At 45.5% G+C, this 17,525-nt stretch overlaps 2 protein-coding genes across 2 annotated transcripts; both read left to right on the forward strand.

Annotated features, from left to right (window-relative positions):
* Positions 1–16: 16 nt before the first annotated feature.
* Positions 17–5,204, forward strand: LOC115381251 (anterior gradient protein 2 homolog). Its single transcript, XM_030082534.1, has 7 exons — positions 17–138; positions 221–284; positions 363–415; positions 478–554; positions 682–745; positions 4,981–5,064; positions 5,155–5,204. Exons 1-7 carry the CDS (start codon positions 30–32, stop codon positions 5,202–5,204), a joined length of 501 nt encoding a protein of 166 aa, XP_029938394.1. The 5' UTR covers positions 17–29.
* A 6,697-nt stretch (positions 5,205–11,901) lies between these two features.
* LOC115381965 (pituitary adenylate cyclase-activating polypeptide type I receptor-like) lies at positions 11,902–16,400 on the forward strand. The gene is made up of 14 exons (XM_030083612.1): positions 11,902–12,015; positions 12,502–12,605; positions 12,740–12,839; positions 13,145–13,241; positions 14,071–14,184; positions 14,271–14,374; positions 14,450–14,547; positions 14,640–14,926; positions 15,001–15,061; positions 15,148–15,217; positions 15,348–15,439; positions 15,813–15,942; positions 16,048–16,089; positions 16,211–16,400. The coding sequence occupies exons 1-14, from the start codon at positions 11,902–11,904 to the stop codon at positions 16,397–16,399; spliced, it is 1,602 nt and encodes a 533-aa protein (XP_029939472.1). The 3' UTR covers position 16,400.
* Positions 16,401–17,525: the final 1,125 nt, after the last annotated feature.

The following is a 17,525-nucleotide window of genomic DNA, read 5'->3' on the forward strand; positions in this document are numbered from 1 at the left end:
TAAGCAGAGAAGATCCAGGAAGGTGAAAGATGACCAGAGCAGCCGCGTCCTTCGTCCTGGTCTTGGTGGCCTTGTCCTGCACCTTCGCTAAACATGTCCCCAAATATGGCCAGAGGATCCCTGAGACGCTGTCCAGAGGTTTGTGGTGACGGAGCGGCTTCAGCGGGTCGGGCTGGGCGGAGTCCTGGTTTGAAGCCCAGCTGCTCCTACTGTCTTGCAGGTTGGGGTGACCAGCTGATCTGGGTTCAGACGTACGAGGAGGCTCTGTACCGGTCCAGGTCCAGGTGAGGGAACACCTTGGTTCTGAGGGGAACGGTTCCATGCGGGGAGGGTGTGAAGCGACTGTCTGTTCTGTGTTCCAGGAACAAGCCTCTGATGGTCCTGTTCCACCGGGAGGACTGTGCTCAATGCCAGGGTGAGCCGGTCCACCTGTCCCCCCCCCGCTCTGCTTCACCTAACACTCTGTCTGTCCTGCAGCGCTCAAGCAGGCCTTCGCCAAAAATAAGGAGATTCAGATGATCCTGGACAAGGACTTCGTGGTCCTCAATCTGATGGTAGGCTGCAGGGTTGGTGGGCTGATGGGGCTCTGTCACTGCAATGAAGCATCCTTCATTAAGTGTGTGTGTGTGTGTGTGTGTGTGTGTGTGTGTGTGTGTGTGTGTGTACTGTTCCCCCCTGCAGTATGAAATCACAGATGACAACCTCTCCCCTGATGGACAGTACGTCCCCAGGATCATCTTTGTGGGTAAGACCTGGTGTCTGTCCTCAGAAGACTCAGGGGACGGACATGACTCTTTATTTACTCAGTGTTTGACTGTTTTAGCTGATTAACAGAACGTTTAATAGGTTCTGTTTTCACAACGTTGCAGAAAATCTTGCTGCAGTACAAACAAGAAACAGAGCAGAGCCGAAAAGATCCGACCTGGTTATTTTTTTGTTCCAAAAACATGTTTATTGGGATTTTCACAAAGTAACAATGGAAATAATTCTAAAAAAAAAACAGTTATAAATCTAACTTAAAAAATGAAAATAAAAATAAAATAAATGAACAAGCAAATAAATATAGATTAATAAATAAATAAATACTGTGAATTACAACATTACGCATCAGCGAAAAATGATATTAAATACAATTTTCGATTAAATTCAAACACATGATTTCAAAAAAATGTACTTTTTAAAGAGAAAGGAAAAAAAAAAAAATATATATATATATATATATATATGTATATACACATATATAGTGTTCAAGTGATCTGAGAGCATTATAATTGGTGTCCATATGACACAGCACCTTAACTATGATAATAACAAAAAGAACAAAAAACAAACAAAAAAAAACAAAAAAACAAAAAAAGAACATGGTCTCTGAGATAGAGATGCAAAATGAAATAATCAGGTCAGCAAATGATCAATATTTGAAAGTTCCAAATAAAATGAAATCCTAAAATGATTACAAAAGTATCGTACCGGAAGAACCACGCGTAATAACCTTTATTTTTTCAAGCTTGCTAAAGTGAAGAGCATCTCTAAGCCATGCTTCAAACTGTGGAGTTTTGTCTTTAACATAGCTCCTAATCTGCAAATAACGGAAAAAGTTACTCTGAGGGAGGTCAAATTTTTCTGAAAGTTGTTGAAAAGAAGCAAAAGTGTCATTGATATAGAGATCTTCAAAGGATTTAACGCCAAGAGTTGACCAGTGAGAGAAAGCCGTATCAGCTATAGAAGGCGGAAATGATGGATTCTTAAATATAGGAGCTCGTACCGAAAAAAATGGTAACTTAAAATAACGTGTAAATTGAAACCAAATTTATAGTTTATGATTTTGTTATCACTATAAAATTCTTTGGGAGGCAGTTGCTTGGGTGCGCATAGTAAATTTGACGAAGTACAGCCTTCAATACACAGCCAAGGTGGGCAATAACTTAGCCCACTTGATCGCAACCAAAAATGAATGATTCGAATATGACAAGCCCAATAATAATACAAAAAATTTGGTAGAGCCATCCCATCTACAGTTTTAGGCCTCTGAAGATAAACTTTACGGATTCTAGCAGGTTTGTTACTCCAAATGAACCCAGAAATGAGCCCATCCAGTGTGCGAAAGCAGGAGATCGGGATAAACACAGGGACAGACTGGAAAAGGAAGGAACATTTTTGTCACAGGTGTGAGGTGGAAGGACCCACGCGCAGGCAGCCAGGTGGAGTTCAAAGTCCTTTATTTCCAGGAGCACGGGGATCTGGAACACAAGGCAAGGAGAGCTGAGGTGCAGGCAGGGACACGGAAGCACACAGACCAGACCCACAAGGAGAGCTAGACTTAAATAGGGGTAGACACAGGTGAGGCACATTAGGGAGTTAATGAGGCGGGAGAGCAGGAGGGCAGGTGACTTGACAGGAGAAAAAGAAGGCAGACAAACACCAAACAGGACCCAAGCACCCCCACGTGGCCGCAGGGGGCACAGGGCGTGACAATTTTGGGAGGATGTTCATTTTAATTGTTTTAATATGACCTGCAATGGACAAATTTAGCAACGACCATCTTTCTAAATCCTGACGAACTCTATCTAAAAGAGGAATGAAGTTATATTTGAAAAGATCACAACATTTTCCAGTGATTTTTACACCTAAATATGATACTACGTGAAATTGGAATTTATTAAGTGGATTTTGTCAAGCGGCTGCGTTCAAGGGCAGTAGATCACTTTTACCGAGGTTCAATTTATAACCAGAAATATTACTAAACTGGTGCAGAATGGACAATACGGTGGGAATTGAGATGTCTGGTTGATATATATACAAGAGTAAATCATCAGCATAGAAAGAGACTTTTAAGTATGATGAACTGGAGAGAAGAACGTGTACTCCCGGCTCGTAGCGTTGAGAAAGCGCCATACATCTATGATTGAAAATTCATAAATTATTATCCAATTTTGATGAGTTAGACTGTCGGGCAGGTTTGCTGGAAGAACAATCCAGTTGACCAAGCCAGCAATTAAAATCTCCACCAAGAATAAGATGATGGGAGTACATATCAGGGATCTTATCAAAAACATTTCTAAAAAAGTTCTGGTCATCCCAATTGGGGGCATAAATATTGGGTTATATGTGATATTACTATAAGGGAGCAATATTTTGCACAACGTATGTATGTATGTATCAGAGCTGTTGAACCATGCCTATGAGGCTGGAAGAGTGACTCCCAAGGCTCCAGGAACAAAGTCAGTCGCAGCCGTCGGGTCAGTAAATTTGTGGACAGTTCCATCAGGAAGCATGATCCTCAGTTCTGCAGGATAGAAGACGAACTCCAATCAGTCGAATATTGTTGCGGCGAGATCTACTTTCAAGATCTTCGCACTTGGCTTTGAGGACACCAGCCTCCTCCTTTAGAACATGAACTGTTGCTTGAAGAGTAGAGATGTCATCACTGCAAACAGTAGCTGACTTCTCCAAGTGATTTATGGCCTGTTCTGATCCAACCTGTTTAAACCAGATCAGCAGCTTGGTGCAGTCTAGAACAAGCATCTCTAAGAAGCACGTTCCAGCTCTCTCCCTGCTTCAACGCACCCGAATCTGATGGTTCTGTCCTCACCAAGAACCGAGCAGAACCCACAGTGGAGCAGATCACTGCATCCAGAGCCACAATCCTTCACTTGTGTGATGCCAGCATGACATGTCAAATTCCAAGATGTCTGCTCAAACATGCTGTCCTGAGTCTGTACCAGTGAGGTGGCGTTTGGAGATTCAAGAAGCAAAACCGAGAATTTCTTTTTGGACCAAGTTCAGTTCTCTGTAATTCAAAGGAGTGGCGGACAGGGCTGTAGAATTATTCCAACAATGTTAAAATAACTTCACCAGTAATTATGAAGGCGTGGACAAAAGACAAACACATAACTCAGATGACACTGTGAGTCACGTTTGTCCTCAATCTCTGGAGCCGTCAGCCAACAGTTCCTCTAACCCTAATGTGAGTAAATATTCCTCGAACTGACGAGGGGGCAGGGAGGGAACAGCACTGAATGTCTGACCTGGAAAAACCTAAACAGATGCTTTGTGGACAAATCATATTATGATGTCATTTCCTGAAATGAAGCCAAATCTTGAGAGTGTTGAGAAAAACAGGACTTCTGACGAAGGCTGAGGCCTCGACTGGAAGAGAAGAGTATATAAGAGCAGGCAGAGATGAGTTACAGCAAGATCCATCCTCTCGTTTCCTAATTAAATGAGGACAATCAGTCCAACAAGGTATTTTATGAATGTGCTGCTCAATATTAAAATTCAAAGTTTGGTAGAGCAAGACCAGCACCATGATATGTGGACCCTCAGAGATACCACTCCCTAAATGAAGGAACCGATCGTCCAGGGAAAGAGACGAAGAGACCAAGAAGTATTTTGGTAGAAACACAGGGACTGATTGAAACAGATAAAAACATTTCAGTAGGATATTCATTTTAATGACATTAATCTTTCTTATAAAGGAGAGGGGCAGATTCTTCCACCTCTCAGAGTCAGATTTTCCTTGGGCTATTAGTGGAGTGAAGTCGGCAGAGAAAAGACCACCAGAAAAAGTATGAGGCACATGAATCCCAAGACATTGAAAGGCGGAGGGTCCTGAAAAGGCAGGTCAGCCTGCTGGAGCAGCGAACCAGCTGACTTTTATTAAGATTTAGCTTATATCCTGATAATGAACAACATTTATCCAAAATGGACACCTGGAAGAGAAGCTACTGATACTGCTACATAGAGCAACAAGTCATCTGCGTATAGAGATAACCGGTACTCGAGGCCATCACGGATAGCGAGTCAGAGCACCTGACGGAGACGGCCAATGGAGACAGCTGCAGGTGGAGGCAGCGCGGAGAGAACCAGGGCATGCTGGGTAGGGTTCTACAGGAACAAAGCTGGAGAACCCTGTTCTAAAAACTCTACGTCACCTGCTTCTGAACTGCTACGTCATTTACTACGTCCACTTCTCAACAGACCCCTCCACGACGGTGAGAGGCGACATCATTGGTCCCTACTCCGACCGCATGTACACCTATGAACCAACTGATATAGACGAATGTAAGTGCTCCAGCTAACACACACAAACACACACACACACACACACACACACACACACACACACACTGAGAGCCTCTTCCTCTTCCTCAGTGCTGAAAAACATGAAGAAGGCCAAGAATCTCCTTGAGTTTGAGATATGAGCCGCAGAACCACACCCACCTCCACCCACTCCCTCCCCGAGTCCACAGCTGCTGAAGAATGAGCTGTGAGCAGGAGGATGAGATGCCCTCCACCCACCTCCATCCTCAACAGTTTACATGTGAAAAGACTTTCACTTGAAGGGTTCCTCTGTCTCCTGATGAGTTTTTTTTTTTTTTTTTTTTTTTGGGCCCATTGAGACCCATAAAGGCTGTTACTTGATTCCCATCCAAGCTTTCTATGACTGGTGTTTCTTGCCCAGCAGCTCCATGCAGGTCGTCCTCCACAGTTCAGAGGCTGCAGTCAGTGGGAACCATCTAAGCAAGGATCCTCAGTTGTACAAAAGGAAATAAAGTCACAAAGAGGGACATCAAGTATCATCTTCATTCAGGAAAATGCAACAACTCACCGTATTTAGACACTGTGTTCTTAGTTTGTTATCAGCGTGTTCATAAACATCTTCTGGCACATCCATTAAAGACCATATGCAGAAACAGAAACCCTGGAGTTTCATATTCTTGTTTTTCCGGCACGTATAACTCATACCACCAAATTGACTATTTTCTGATATCTGCTAGTCTATTATATAAAGTGAAAGAATGTAGTTATGGCAGTTTTAATCTCATGCCATGCCCCAATCAATCTGGTTGATGTCAATCCAGGTCTGATACGGGATCCACCTAAATGGAATTTCTGGCAAAAATGGCTAAAGTACCCAGACTTTTAATGGCGTACCGTGAAACTCAAATTGATGATTATTTTACACTCAATGCTTCAGAAAACTCTGCATCCATCAGATGGGAAGCATTCAAAGCTTTTATCAGAGCGCAAATGATAAATTACAAAAGTTCAATTACCAAGAAGACCAAACAAACATTGAGAGCACTGGAATCAGAAATGAAAAAAAAAAACAAAAAAAAAAACCAGAGAATATGTACTTTAGCAACCCCTGACCTAAGTTACATGAAAATCTATTGTTACTGAGATCCCAATACAATGAAATGTCATCTTCAAAAGCCATAGCTAATTTGCTAAAACTTCAGCAATCATTTTTTTGACCAAGGAGAAAAATCGGATAAAATCCTGGCTTGGCGCAAAGAACAATTCCAACTACAAAGATTGATTACAGAATTAAAAAATGATAGAGGGGAAGCAATCTATGACCCAGCGGCAATTAACGACTGCTGCATGGCATATTATAATAAATAACATTGAGGTGTTCATACGAAACACTCTGTGTGAAACAGAATTACACAATTCAAAGTTCAAAACACACCTCAAAAAAGTTAAAAAAACAAAACAAAAAACACTGAATACCAGCAATTTACTTAATGAGGGTAAAGACACATCACTTCTTAGTGCTGATGATACACTGGAAGTGTAAAAAAAATTACACTGAAAATTTAATAAATGTACACACCTAGTGTTACAAAACAACACAACTTGGTGTTAAAAAAAATACTTTCCTTGGTGATAAAATAACACTGTGGGTGTTAAAATTTTACACTGTGAGGGGGTAAAAATGTTCACACTTTCAAAATTGTAAATGTAACTCGAAATCGGTGAGAATTATATAAACACAGGCGACTCTCTAAATGTCTCATTTTTTATGCTTTTAACGTATTTACTGTATGCATTTTTCTAATTATATATGTGTGTGTGTGTGTGTGTGCATCCATATCCTGTTGTGCTTTGCTTGTGTGCACTCTCCTATTTTCAGCCTGATTTCTGAGCTGCATCTGGGAAAACCAGAAAATCCCAGTGTTCAATGTTCTTTCACTTTAAACTAAAACCTTTGTTGGTTTTAAGCGTTAATAATTTAGATGTTAGAACTGGCGAGGATCAAAAGACTGCAGAATAGCAAGGAGGCAACTCAAGGGAAAAATAAGTTTTTTTTTTTTACTTGAGTGTCCCAAACACATTTGTACAGGCAAACTGAGGCAGGGTGCAGGACCAGACATGCACAGCAGGGGGAGCTGAAGACTGCCAGGGAAGTCAAGGAGGAGCAGAGAGGGTTCTGACAAACAGCTGACAGTAAGCTCTTCTAAAAATATACTGGTTGTGATTATATATGTGATTATGTTATGTATTTTTATTGTGCATTTGTTGTGTTTTTTTTTTTTTGTTCATTGTGTTATGGATATCATTTATTGTAATGCAATTTTTTTTTGCAGAATACAGTTGAAAAATAGTCTGTCATGTGGATTGTTTTGAAAAATTGTACACTGCAGAAAAATCTTCCTTGCTTTTAACAATTTACTGTGTGCATAATAAATCTGTCTAGCAGGGGTTTCTGTGTAATTAATTAATTATTAATATTTGCAACAATGAAAGCATCAAAAATAAAAATGAAGCAAAAGCTAATAGCTGTTCAGACCAGCACTGAGAAATCAATGTTAGGTGATGTAACCTTACATTAGCATAAAAAATAAAATAAACTCGGTTTTGTAATATGCTTCACCAAAAGTGGTTATGTAGTTTAATGCTAATTTGAGCTAAGACATCATAACTTACTAATATTGCATATTTTCCCAGCATTTGTGGATATAAAAGTCACAAAATGAATTCAAAATAAAGGTGAATAAAACTTCAAATGAAAAAGAAAAACTCTCATGGCTTTTAGTTTTTATTAAACACACATGGCAGCTTTCAGTGCAGGTTCCTATGACAAGTGTTGCTCACCATTACTGACATCTAGTGGTAGGAAGCAGCATAACACTTGATTTTTTTTTCCCCCCCTCAGGCTCAGAATGCACTGAATGCACAATGACAAATGACTGCTAAGAACTGTTTTCTGCCCCTTCCCGCACTTTGCTTTTTATTATTTATTGTTGAGACAGTGTTTGGAGGACGTGATCCAGATAGACGGACTGCCTCCTCGTGTTTGAAAACTGCATGCCGCTGTAGTCTGGTTCATTAATTGGAAGCAGTTCACTGTCATGCACGCTAATGTTGTTTTCTGACAGTGATCCAAAGCGCTCTGGCAGGGAGCGAACTGGGTCTGAACATAAAGCAGCAGATCATCTGTGAATAATGAGACCTCGTGTTCTGAACCCCCCCTCTCCAAATGCCGGGGATGTTTGGATCACCTCGAAGAGCCGCTGAAAAGGATTTAGGCCCAATGGGTGGCTTAAGACTGTATTATTAATCTGATCTTTTGCAACAGGTGACGTGTCTAACAGTTTAATACAAGAGTATCCACGGAGCTGTTTTATATAGCAGCAATTTCAATCAATGATGCAATATATTTTGTTTAAATAGTTTCTTATTCATTTGAATATTTCTCTATTTTGGCCAGTAAAAGCCTGTAAGACAGGCGACCGAAGGCAAGACGAGGGGATCGGAAATCGCGTCCACTCGCTGAACGGCGCCCCGGCCTCCTTTCTCTCGGCGTTGTGAAGTGGATGAGCTGTCGACGCTCCTTCCCAGACGGCGTTATGAGAGGCCACAGCACAGCCCCCCCCCCCACCACCTTCTTCCTTCACTGAAACTCCTGTTGCCATGGCGATTTCAGTGGCTGGGATTGCTCCAGTGTGATGGAGGTGGAGATCGGCGTTGCAGTATGTAAATACCTTGTTGTCATGATCATGATTTGTAAATAGATTTGTTTCTCTGGGCTTGTTTTTCTTTACCATTTCTTTGTCTAATGAATCCAGCACATTTCTGCTGTCATCTTTTGTCATGCAGCTCAGAAACCCCACACCCCCCCCTCAAACAACATCCCCAATTACCGCCCGGCTCCCAGCAGCACTCCACATCTCCTTGCATTTAAAAGTGCCAGTTGCCACGGCAACCCCATACGGCCGCATATCCTTCCCCCCCCCCCGTCCGGAATTCAAAAGATCAATTAAGCGATGATGTCATCCCATGACCAACCAGTGCTCAGATATGGAGGTTCAACTAATAGCAACGAGACTGAAAGGAAAAATAAAACCGTAAACGAGGAAACTTGCATTGAAAATATTAGTCTAAACAAATATAAAAACTAATCAAAAAATTCAGCCCTATTACAACCGAACATTATGCATTTCTGTTACATGCAGATCTTCAAAAGCTGTCAACTTTTTTTTTTTTTTTTTTAGCAACCTGACACACATATGGCCTCTTTCCTGGTGACGGACTGACATTTCCACTCATGTTCGGCTCTCCTGCAGATCAGCCAGCACATCAATCGCAGAGCACGGGCGAGCGAGAAGGAGAGAGGATATATTTATAGAGGCGCTCCTTTGAAAGGCCTCCTCCACCCCCTACCACCAACTGGCAGGAGCACCAGAAAGAAAAAAAACACAGAACACCAGGCTTTAGTGAGATGGTGTACTGACTGAGATGTGGAAACGAGATGGAGTGAAAGAGAAAAGCATCATGAAGAGGTGGTGATGGTGGTGGTGGTGATGATGATGATGGTGATGGTGGTGGTGTTGATAGTGGTGATGATGATGATGGTGGTGGTGATGGTGTTGATAGTGGTGATGATGATGATGATGATGATGATGATGATGGTGGTGATGGTGATAGAGAAGATGATGGGGGTGGTGGTGGTGATGAAGATGATGGCGATGGTGATGATGTGGTGATAGTGATGATGATGATGGTGATGGTGATGAAGATGATGTGGTGGTGATGAAGCTGATGGTGATGGTGATGATGGTGGTGATAGTGATGATGGTGGTGGTGGGGATGAAGATGATGATGATGGTGATGATGGTGGTGGTGGGGATGAAGATGATGGTGATGGTGATGAAGATGGTGTGGTGGTGATGAAGATGATGGTGATGATGGTGGTGATAGTGATGATGGTGGTGGTGGGGATGAAGATGATGGTGATGATGATGAAGATGGTGGTGGTGATGATAATGTGGTGGTGGTGGTGATGAAGATGGTGGTGATGGTGGTGATAGTGATGATGATGATGATGATGGTGGTGATGGTGGTGATGGTGGTGGTGATGAAGATGACGGTGATGATGGTGGTGATAGTGATGATTATGATGTGGTGGTGATGAAGATGATGGTGATGATGGTGGTGATAGTGATGATGATGAAGGTGGTGGTGAAGATGATGTGATGGTGATGATGATGATGTGGTGGTGGTGATGAAGATGATGGTGGTGATGAAGATGATGGTGATGATGATGATGTGGTGGTGGTGATGAAGATGATGGTGATGATGTGGTGGTGGTGATGAAGATGATGGTGATGGTGATGATGGTGGTGATAGTGATGATGATGATGATGATGGTGGTGGTCGTGGTGATGAAGATGATGGTGATGATGGTGGTGATAGTGATGATGATGATGGTGGTGATGGTGGTGATGGTGGTGACGATGATGGTGATGATGGTGGTGGTGATAGTGATGATGATGATGGTGGTGATGGTGGTGATGATGATGGTGATGATGTGGTGGTGGTGGTGATGAAGATGATGGTGATGGTGCTGATGATGGTGGTGGTGGTGATGGTCGTGATGATGGTGGTGATGATGATGGCGGTGATAGTGATGATGGTGACGTGGTGATGATAATGGTGTTATTGATGATAATGTTGGTGGTGGTGGTGATGTGGTGATGGTGATGATGGTGATGGTGATGGTGGTGATGGTGGAGTATGGGGTTCAGTTGGTTCCTGCCTCAGTCCACATTCCATTCCGTCCCTGACCCAGTAAACATTGGTGGTGTCTTTGCAGCTGCTTCATGACCCGTCCACGTCTGGTTTCAAACACCACGGAAACATCAGAAATGACTGATCACAGCCGCAGCGGGCCGTCGGCTGCAGAGAGTCACACGCTACAGAACTGAGACGTGCTTGACTGATCCGACGGTAAAGGCATTTCACAAATCAACCACAATATCCACTGTTCAGTGTTTGAAAAACCCCCATTCAAATTGTATTTATTCATTGGTTTTTTTTCAGTTGTGCCTGTGTGTGTGTGTGTGTGTGTCTGTGTGTGTGTGAGAGCGAGGGAGAGAGAGAGAGCGAGAGAGCGAGAGAGAGAGAGGAGCTACTTGAAATGCGCGGCGCATTCAGGTCTGTGGAGGGAGAAGAGGAGCGCTGCGAGTCCTGCAGCCTCGTCGCGCACGGCGGAGAGAAAACCTCTACCCAACCTCAGATGCACTGAAATAAAAGACATCAGCCGGCCCGGGGAGCACCTGCGCCTCTTCCCTTCCCGCCGCAGCATCGCGGGACTTCCACGCGGAGCGCATCGGGGAAAATGGCAAGTCTCTGCACACACACACACACACGGGTGTTTTTCGACTGCATGATCGACCGCCAGTGGAAAATGTGTGCCGTGCAGTTGGGATATAAAGAGTCAAATCAGTGAGATGTGGCCGGAATACACCAGGCTGACCGTGCTTTATCCTTGGTGCACGCGGGAAGCAGCGTAAGCGCCTGATTGGAATGGTGCAAAGGATGTATGGAATCCAGGCCGTCAGGGAAACGCTTGGTGACCTTGTGAAGCACCCTATAGTGAGACGTGTTTGCAGCCCGGTCTGGTTTAGAATGGCTGTTGATGCCAGGCGCGCCTCCCTCTCCCTCCCCAAAATAATGAAGACTAAGTCATGTCTGTGTGTGTGTGTGTGTGTGTGTTAATTCCTCCCATAATTCCTTGGGCTAAATATAGATACTGAGACTTGAGTAACTTACTGTGCTATTCAGCGGGAATCGGACCAGGAGTTTTGGAGGGACGACTTCCATTCTCTCATGGAGAACATCAGCCTCCGGACGGGTTTGAAAGAAGGCCTGAGGCGGCGCATGCCGGGACTCTCCAGGCCCCGGCAGCTGTCTGAGCCTGACCAGAGCCTGACCCTCTCCTGGGTCAGGTCTCTCCTCATGGTTTGTAATTTGACACCTGGATCGCACGGCTTTACCCGGTCTTTGAGTAATTACTGAAAACAGCAATGCCGCTAGTAACGCCATTCACTTGAATGCAACACACCCCGAACACACACACACACACACACACACACATGCTGACACATCCATATGCACCCACCCATCCTCCACACACACACACAGACACACACACACTCTTTCTAGCATCGGGGAGCCTTTTCTGTGGAAGAGTGTCAGCTCTCCTCCCGACGGCCTTGGCAGAGCCGCACACTCCCCTTCCTGCTGAGTTTTGCTTCGTGTGTGTGTGTGTGTGTGTGTGTGTGTGTGTGTCCTCCTGTGACTTATGTTAGCAGGGTGTGAAGGGGATGGCCGCCATGCATTGATATTCAGAGCATGGTTCTGCTTTTCACCGAGTCTTCGGTCGAAGGTTAAATGCCCGTTGTCGTTGCATAAGAGGACTGTTTACAGTGGAAGAGGGTCCAGGTCCACACGGTCCGCTTCAGGTCCAAGCTCAGCGGCTTCAACCGGCTGCTGGCACCGGCTCGGCGGACTGGGAACGCCGAGCTGTCCCTGTGGGACCGGGGCCCGGGCCCTGTCGCTCGCTGTCTTGTTTTTGGAACAGCGTCAGTAAATAGCAGCCCCGAGGTTTGCTTCATTCCCGGGATTTTCTGACCACAAATACAGAAAACGCTCTGGCGTTTTTCAGATCCCGAGGTGAGGAAGCACTGAAGACGTCCGCCGCCACCGCCGCCGCCGCCGCCGCCATGGGCCCGCTCACACTCGCTCTGCTCGTCCTGTTACCCACGGTGAGTGCTGCCGCCTGCTTCACTGGACTTGCGTGATCGTGCCGTCCATGTGGGACAAGGCGGCGGACGCCGAAGCGACCGTCTGCAGACCCCGCCGGGCGGAAGCGAGGCCTGGCACGGCCGGTGCGAACGGCGCTCATCTGAAAGCCGGAGAGAATAAAGCCCCTGCTGTGGCCGGGCCAGCGCGGGCCGCCCGCCAGCGCCCTCCAGAACGCCGCTTTTTAATTGGTCACATTCAGTCCCAGACCTGAGATCTGCTCCTCGTCCGCTTGACCCCCGACCTCGTTTCCCGTCTTCTCTTCCAGGTTTCGAGCCAACACGTTCCCGCAAACTGCGTGATCCAGCGGGAGCAGGAGAAGTGCATGGAGATGATGGCGCTGGAGTCTCCCGACTCCGAGTTCGGTGGGTTTAAAGCAGATTTACTCACAAAATAATAATCATAAAGTCCTATGAACACCGAGGCTGATGAGGAGAACATGTTCAGCGGCTTTTTACCGAGGATGAACACTGCCACTGCAACATTTGTCATCTGAGTGCAGCACAAAATAAAGCGCATCGGTTCTGCTTACAGACTTCACATCATGATAAAATAATACAAAAATATAAAAGTTCAGCCTCACATCAACAAATTCACACACTTACTTTTGTACAAGGTTCAAAGTGGATGGCAACAGATCACCACACACACCATGTCGGGCTGTGCATACGATCGTAATGGAAACCGGAAGTAGCGCGGCGAAAACCGGAAGTAGAATTATTTGTCCGTCTTTTTAGACTGCATACAGAAATAAAGACGAAATATGCACATAAAGCATCTCTAAATTATTGTTTTACAGTTTTTATACATAATAACCATTTTAGTCACATTTATTAATCACACTTTGTCCCTCTTTCTGATGGTTTGTTACTGTGTGTTTGTATTTTGTTCCGGAAGTGACGCAGAAAAACAGGAAGTAGAATTATTTCTCTGTATTTTTTGGACTACATACAGAAATAATGACGAAATATACACAGAAAACAGCTCTAAATCATTATTATACAGTTTTTGAACATATAAACCATTTTAGTCACATTTTTTAATCTCACTTTGTCCCTCTTTCTGATGGTTTGTGACTGTGTGTGTTTGTATTTTGTTCCCAGTGGACGTTTAGCAGTTTCTAAAAATAAGTCGTCTCTTTAGCTAAATTCGAGCCTGTGTAAAAGTTTGTATTTACAGCCGCTGCCTTCACAGACTGCCTGTGGTTCTGGGACAACCTGACGTGCTGGGAGCCGGCCCGGCTGGGCCAGGTCGTCTGGGTCAACTGTCCCGAGCTCTTCTCCCAGTTCATCAGCGAGGAAGACTACGGTCAGTGTCCGATGTCTCCTTCATCAGGTGCTCGGCTGGGATTGGGTTTGTTTGATGTAATCGCAGAAAACGTCCTGTGTGTGCAGAAGTGGGGAAAGTGAGCCGGAACTGCACGGAGCTGGGCTGGTCGGAGACGTTCCCCCACTACGTGGAGGCGTGCCTGTACGAGGAGGGGAATGCCAGCCACCCGGTGGGTTCCGCCGCTCGGCCGCAGGCCTCCCTTCACGCATTGTCTGAATGCCGCGCTGGTGTTTTTTGATTCCAGGACATGTACTACGTGTCGGTGAAGGCTCTGTACACGGTGGGCTACAGCACCTCTCTGGTCTCGCTCGCTATCGCTATGGTAATCCTCTGCAGGTTCAGGTGAGGCGTCCGAGAGTCTTCTGCCTCGAGAGCCGGGTTCTAAACCCGCCGTCGTCCGTCCGTCCGTCTGACAGCCCTCGCTCTCCACACAGGAAGCTGCACTGCACCCGGAACTTCATCCACATGAACTTGTTCGTGTCCTTCATCCTGCGGGCTGTGTCGGTCTTCATCAAGGACGGCGTGCTGTACGCCAAGGAGGACAGCGAGCACTGCTTCATACACACCGTGGAGTGCCGGGCGGTGATGGTCTTCTTCCACTACTGCGTCCTCTCCAACTACTTCTGGCTCTTCATCGAGGGCCTGTACCTCTTCACCCTGCTGGTGGAGACCTTCTTCCCCGAGAAGAGATACTTCTACTGGTACATCATCGTCGGCTGGGGTGAGGCTTCTCGAAGACCGCCGCTACCGCCGTAGTGCTGCGTTGTTGTACCTGACGACCTTGTGGGGTGGCAGGAGCGCCGACGCTGTGCGTGACCGTCTGGGCCGTGCTGAGGCTGCACTTCGACGACGCCGGGTCCGTCAAGAGGCGCAGTGAGCCCCGTTTACTGACCGCCAGCTTCCCTTCACAGTGACGGCTAATGTCTTCTTCTGCCCGCTCAGCTGCTGGGACACCAACGACCACAGCGCCATCTGGTGGGTGATAAAGGGACCGGTGCTGGCGTCCATCATGGTGAGAAACCCAACACTGATGATCAACCTTAAATCGCCTGGAGAGCATTTGTTTTTCTCTCTTCAGCCCTCATTTTTGGTGAAAAACATGACACATTTATGTATTTACTTCGGCTTCTTCGTCCCTGCAGGTGAATTTCGTGCTCTTCGTCGGGATCATCATCATCCTGGTGCAGAAGCTGCAGTCTCCTGACATCGGTGGGAATGAGTCCAGTATTTACCTGTGAGTGCAGCGTCACAAACGAAGAAGCTTTTGCAAACGAGTTGGTCGTCTTGTTTCTCGTCTTGAACATCTTGCAACTGTTGCAGAGCCGCTGTCTCTCTCTGTACTGCCCATCTACTGCTCTCATTACGTCTTGCTTTTGCCAGACACTCACGAAAACAAAATGGCCGACAGCTGCAAGCTGCCACTTATGCGAAGGCTGAAGACTTTGGTACCCAGTAGTGAGCCCTGGGGGATGCCACAAGCAACGATGAAGCAAAGATGTGGTCAAATGAAGTCCTGCAGTTGTTGCTGATGGATTTGTGTGTGTGTGTGTGTGTGTGTGTGTGTGTGTGTGTGTGTGTGTGTGTGTGTGTGTGTGTGTGTTGCTCAGGAGGCTGGCTCGCTCCACCCTGCTGCTCATCCCTCTGTTCGGGATCCACTACACCGTGTTCGCCTTCTCCCCCGAGAACGTCAGCAAGAGGGAGCGTCTGGTGTTCGAGCTGGGTCTGGGATCCTTCCAGGTGACCCGTCTCACACTGCAGATCATAAAAACTCGCCTGAAACGACAGCCCGGATCCTGATCTGTGGTTTAATGTCTGTGATTTGGACCCTTGGTGTTTCTTCAGGGGTTCGTGGTCGCCGTCCTCTACTGCTTCCTGAACGGAGAGGTAAATTCCTAGGACTTTCGGACTAGGGCTAGTAACACACACACACACACACACACACACACACACACACACACACACACTGCTTCCGTGGACGATGACCTTGTGAGGCGCGTTCCTCCAGGTACAGTCGGAGATCAAGAGGAAGTGGCGCAGCTGGACGGTGAACCGGTACTTCGCCGTGGACCTGAAGCACCGGCACCCGTCGCTGGCGAGCAGCGGCGTGAACGGCGGGACGCAGCTGTCCATCCTCAGCAAGAGCAGCTCACAGATCCGCATGTCCAGCCTGCAGGCGGAGACCCCGGCCACTTGAAGCCTCCAGTTTTCTTTCCTCAGCCGATAGTACAGAAAATGTCAATGAAATTCAACTTTAGACAAAAAAAAGTGTCACAACTTCTTGCATGGAAATGGCATTTTATCATCTGTGGTTTTCTCTTCTAGGTCAGTCTGTGTGTGTGAGAGGGGGCGTTTGTCTCTACAGGGCTTTTTTTATGTTTTTAAAGACTTTTTTTGGTGTTGAAGAGGCTCCGTGAAGTTTTCACAGCATCCAACGTGAATAAACTTTTTAACCAATTTTTATTATAGTTTACACACTGCAGTACGTTCTTTTAAAGAAATGATTCAAAAGGGAATCCAGAAAAGGTACAAGTGCAGTTTTGGAAAAAAAATGGACGGGGTTGGGAAAGACAGAACGGTTCAGAAAGCCTGGAGACAATTAAAAATGGTTGAAAAAAGCGTGACCTGCTTTTTTTGGACATTTATAAATATGTAAAGTAGATGTATATTTTACAAATATTTACAACTCATGAAGGGCCTTTACAATTACTTTTGTAATAATAATAATCTGTAATGTGTAAAGATGTCCTCTTTTGGACACTAGGCGGCAGTAATGACTCACTCTGGCTTCCTCCCTGAGTTTCAGTGGTTCATCTGTTGCTGCTGCATGATGGGTAAAACTGAAAAAATGACTGGAAATATCCTTTAAATGTCCGTTTGTAACGTGGCTGAATCTACAATCAATCTTTTTATTTTTTTTTTTATTTTTTTTTAGCCCACAGTGACTGGCTGTCAGTTTAAAAAGACACTCTGTGGCTGTTTTCACGCTTCTTCTTTAGCATAATGATAATAGTAATCTCTTTTGGTGGTGGTGGTGTTTGTCTCTCGCTCGCTCGCTCTCACTTCGAAGCATGTGAATTTTTTTCCGTCCCTCTCTCTTTTTTACTTGTTTGATAGTGGTTGTCTTCTGTTGAACAGTTGGCTGTGTGTGTGTGTGTGTGTGTGTGTGTGTGTGTGTGTGTGTGTGTGTGTGTGTGTTACACATTAAAGTCACGTTTTTGTACATTATCAAAGTATCAACAATAAATGTTTTTAACTTGTTGCCTCAACGTGTGTAGTGTAATGCCACGTGTGTCCACCAGGTGGCGGTAGCGAGCCACAAC

The sequence above is a fragment of the Salarias fasciatus genome, chromosome 23 (assembly GCF_902148845.1).
Source record: "Salarias fasciatus chromosome 23, fSalaFa1.1, whole genome shotgun sequence".
Classification (NCBI taxonomy): domain Eukaryota; kingdom Metazoa; phylum Chordata; class Actinopteri; order Blenniiformes; family Blenniidae; genus Salarias; species Salarias fasciatus.

Bases quoted from the DNA above. Each gene is read 5' to 3' on its own strand.
- LOC115381251 (XM_030082534.1), top strand. From the start codon at position 30: ATGACCAGAGCAGCCGCGTCCTTCGTCCTGGTCTTGGTGGCCTTGTCC. The intron at 285-362 runs GTGAGGGAACAC...TCTGTGTTCCAG, and splicing joins CTGTACCGGTCCAGGTCCAG to GAACAAGCCTCTGATGGTCC. The intron at 746-4,980 runs GTAAGACCTGGT...ACTTCTCAACAG, and splicing joins CCCCAGGATCATCTTTGTGG to ACCCCTCCACGACGGTGAGA.
- LOC115381965 (XM_030083612.1), top strand. From the start codon at position 11,902: ATGGAGAACATCAGCCTCCGGACGGGTTTGAAAGAAGGCCTGAGGCGG. The intron at 12,840-13,144 runs GTGAGTGCTGCC...CTTCTCTTCCAG, and splicing joins TGCTCGTCCTGTTACCCACG to GTTTCGAGCCAACACGTTCC. The intron at 16,090-16,210 runs GTAAATTCCTAG...GCGTTCCTCCAG, and splicing joins ACTGCTTCCTGAACGGAGAG to GTACAGTCGGAGATCAAGAG.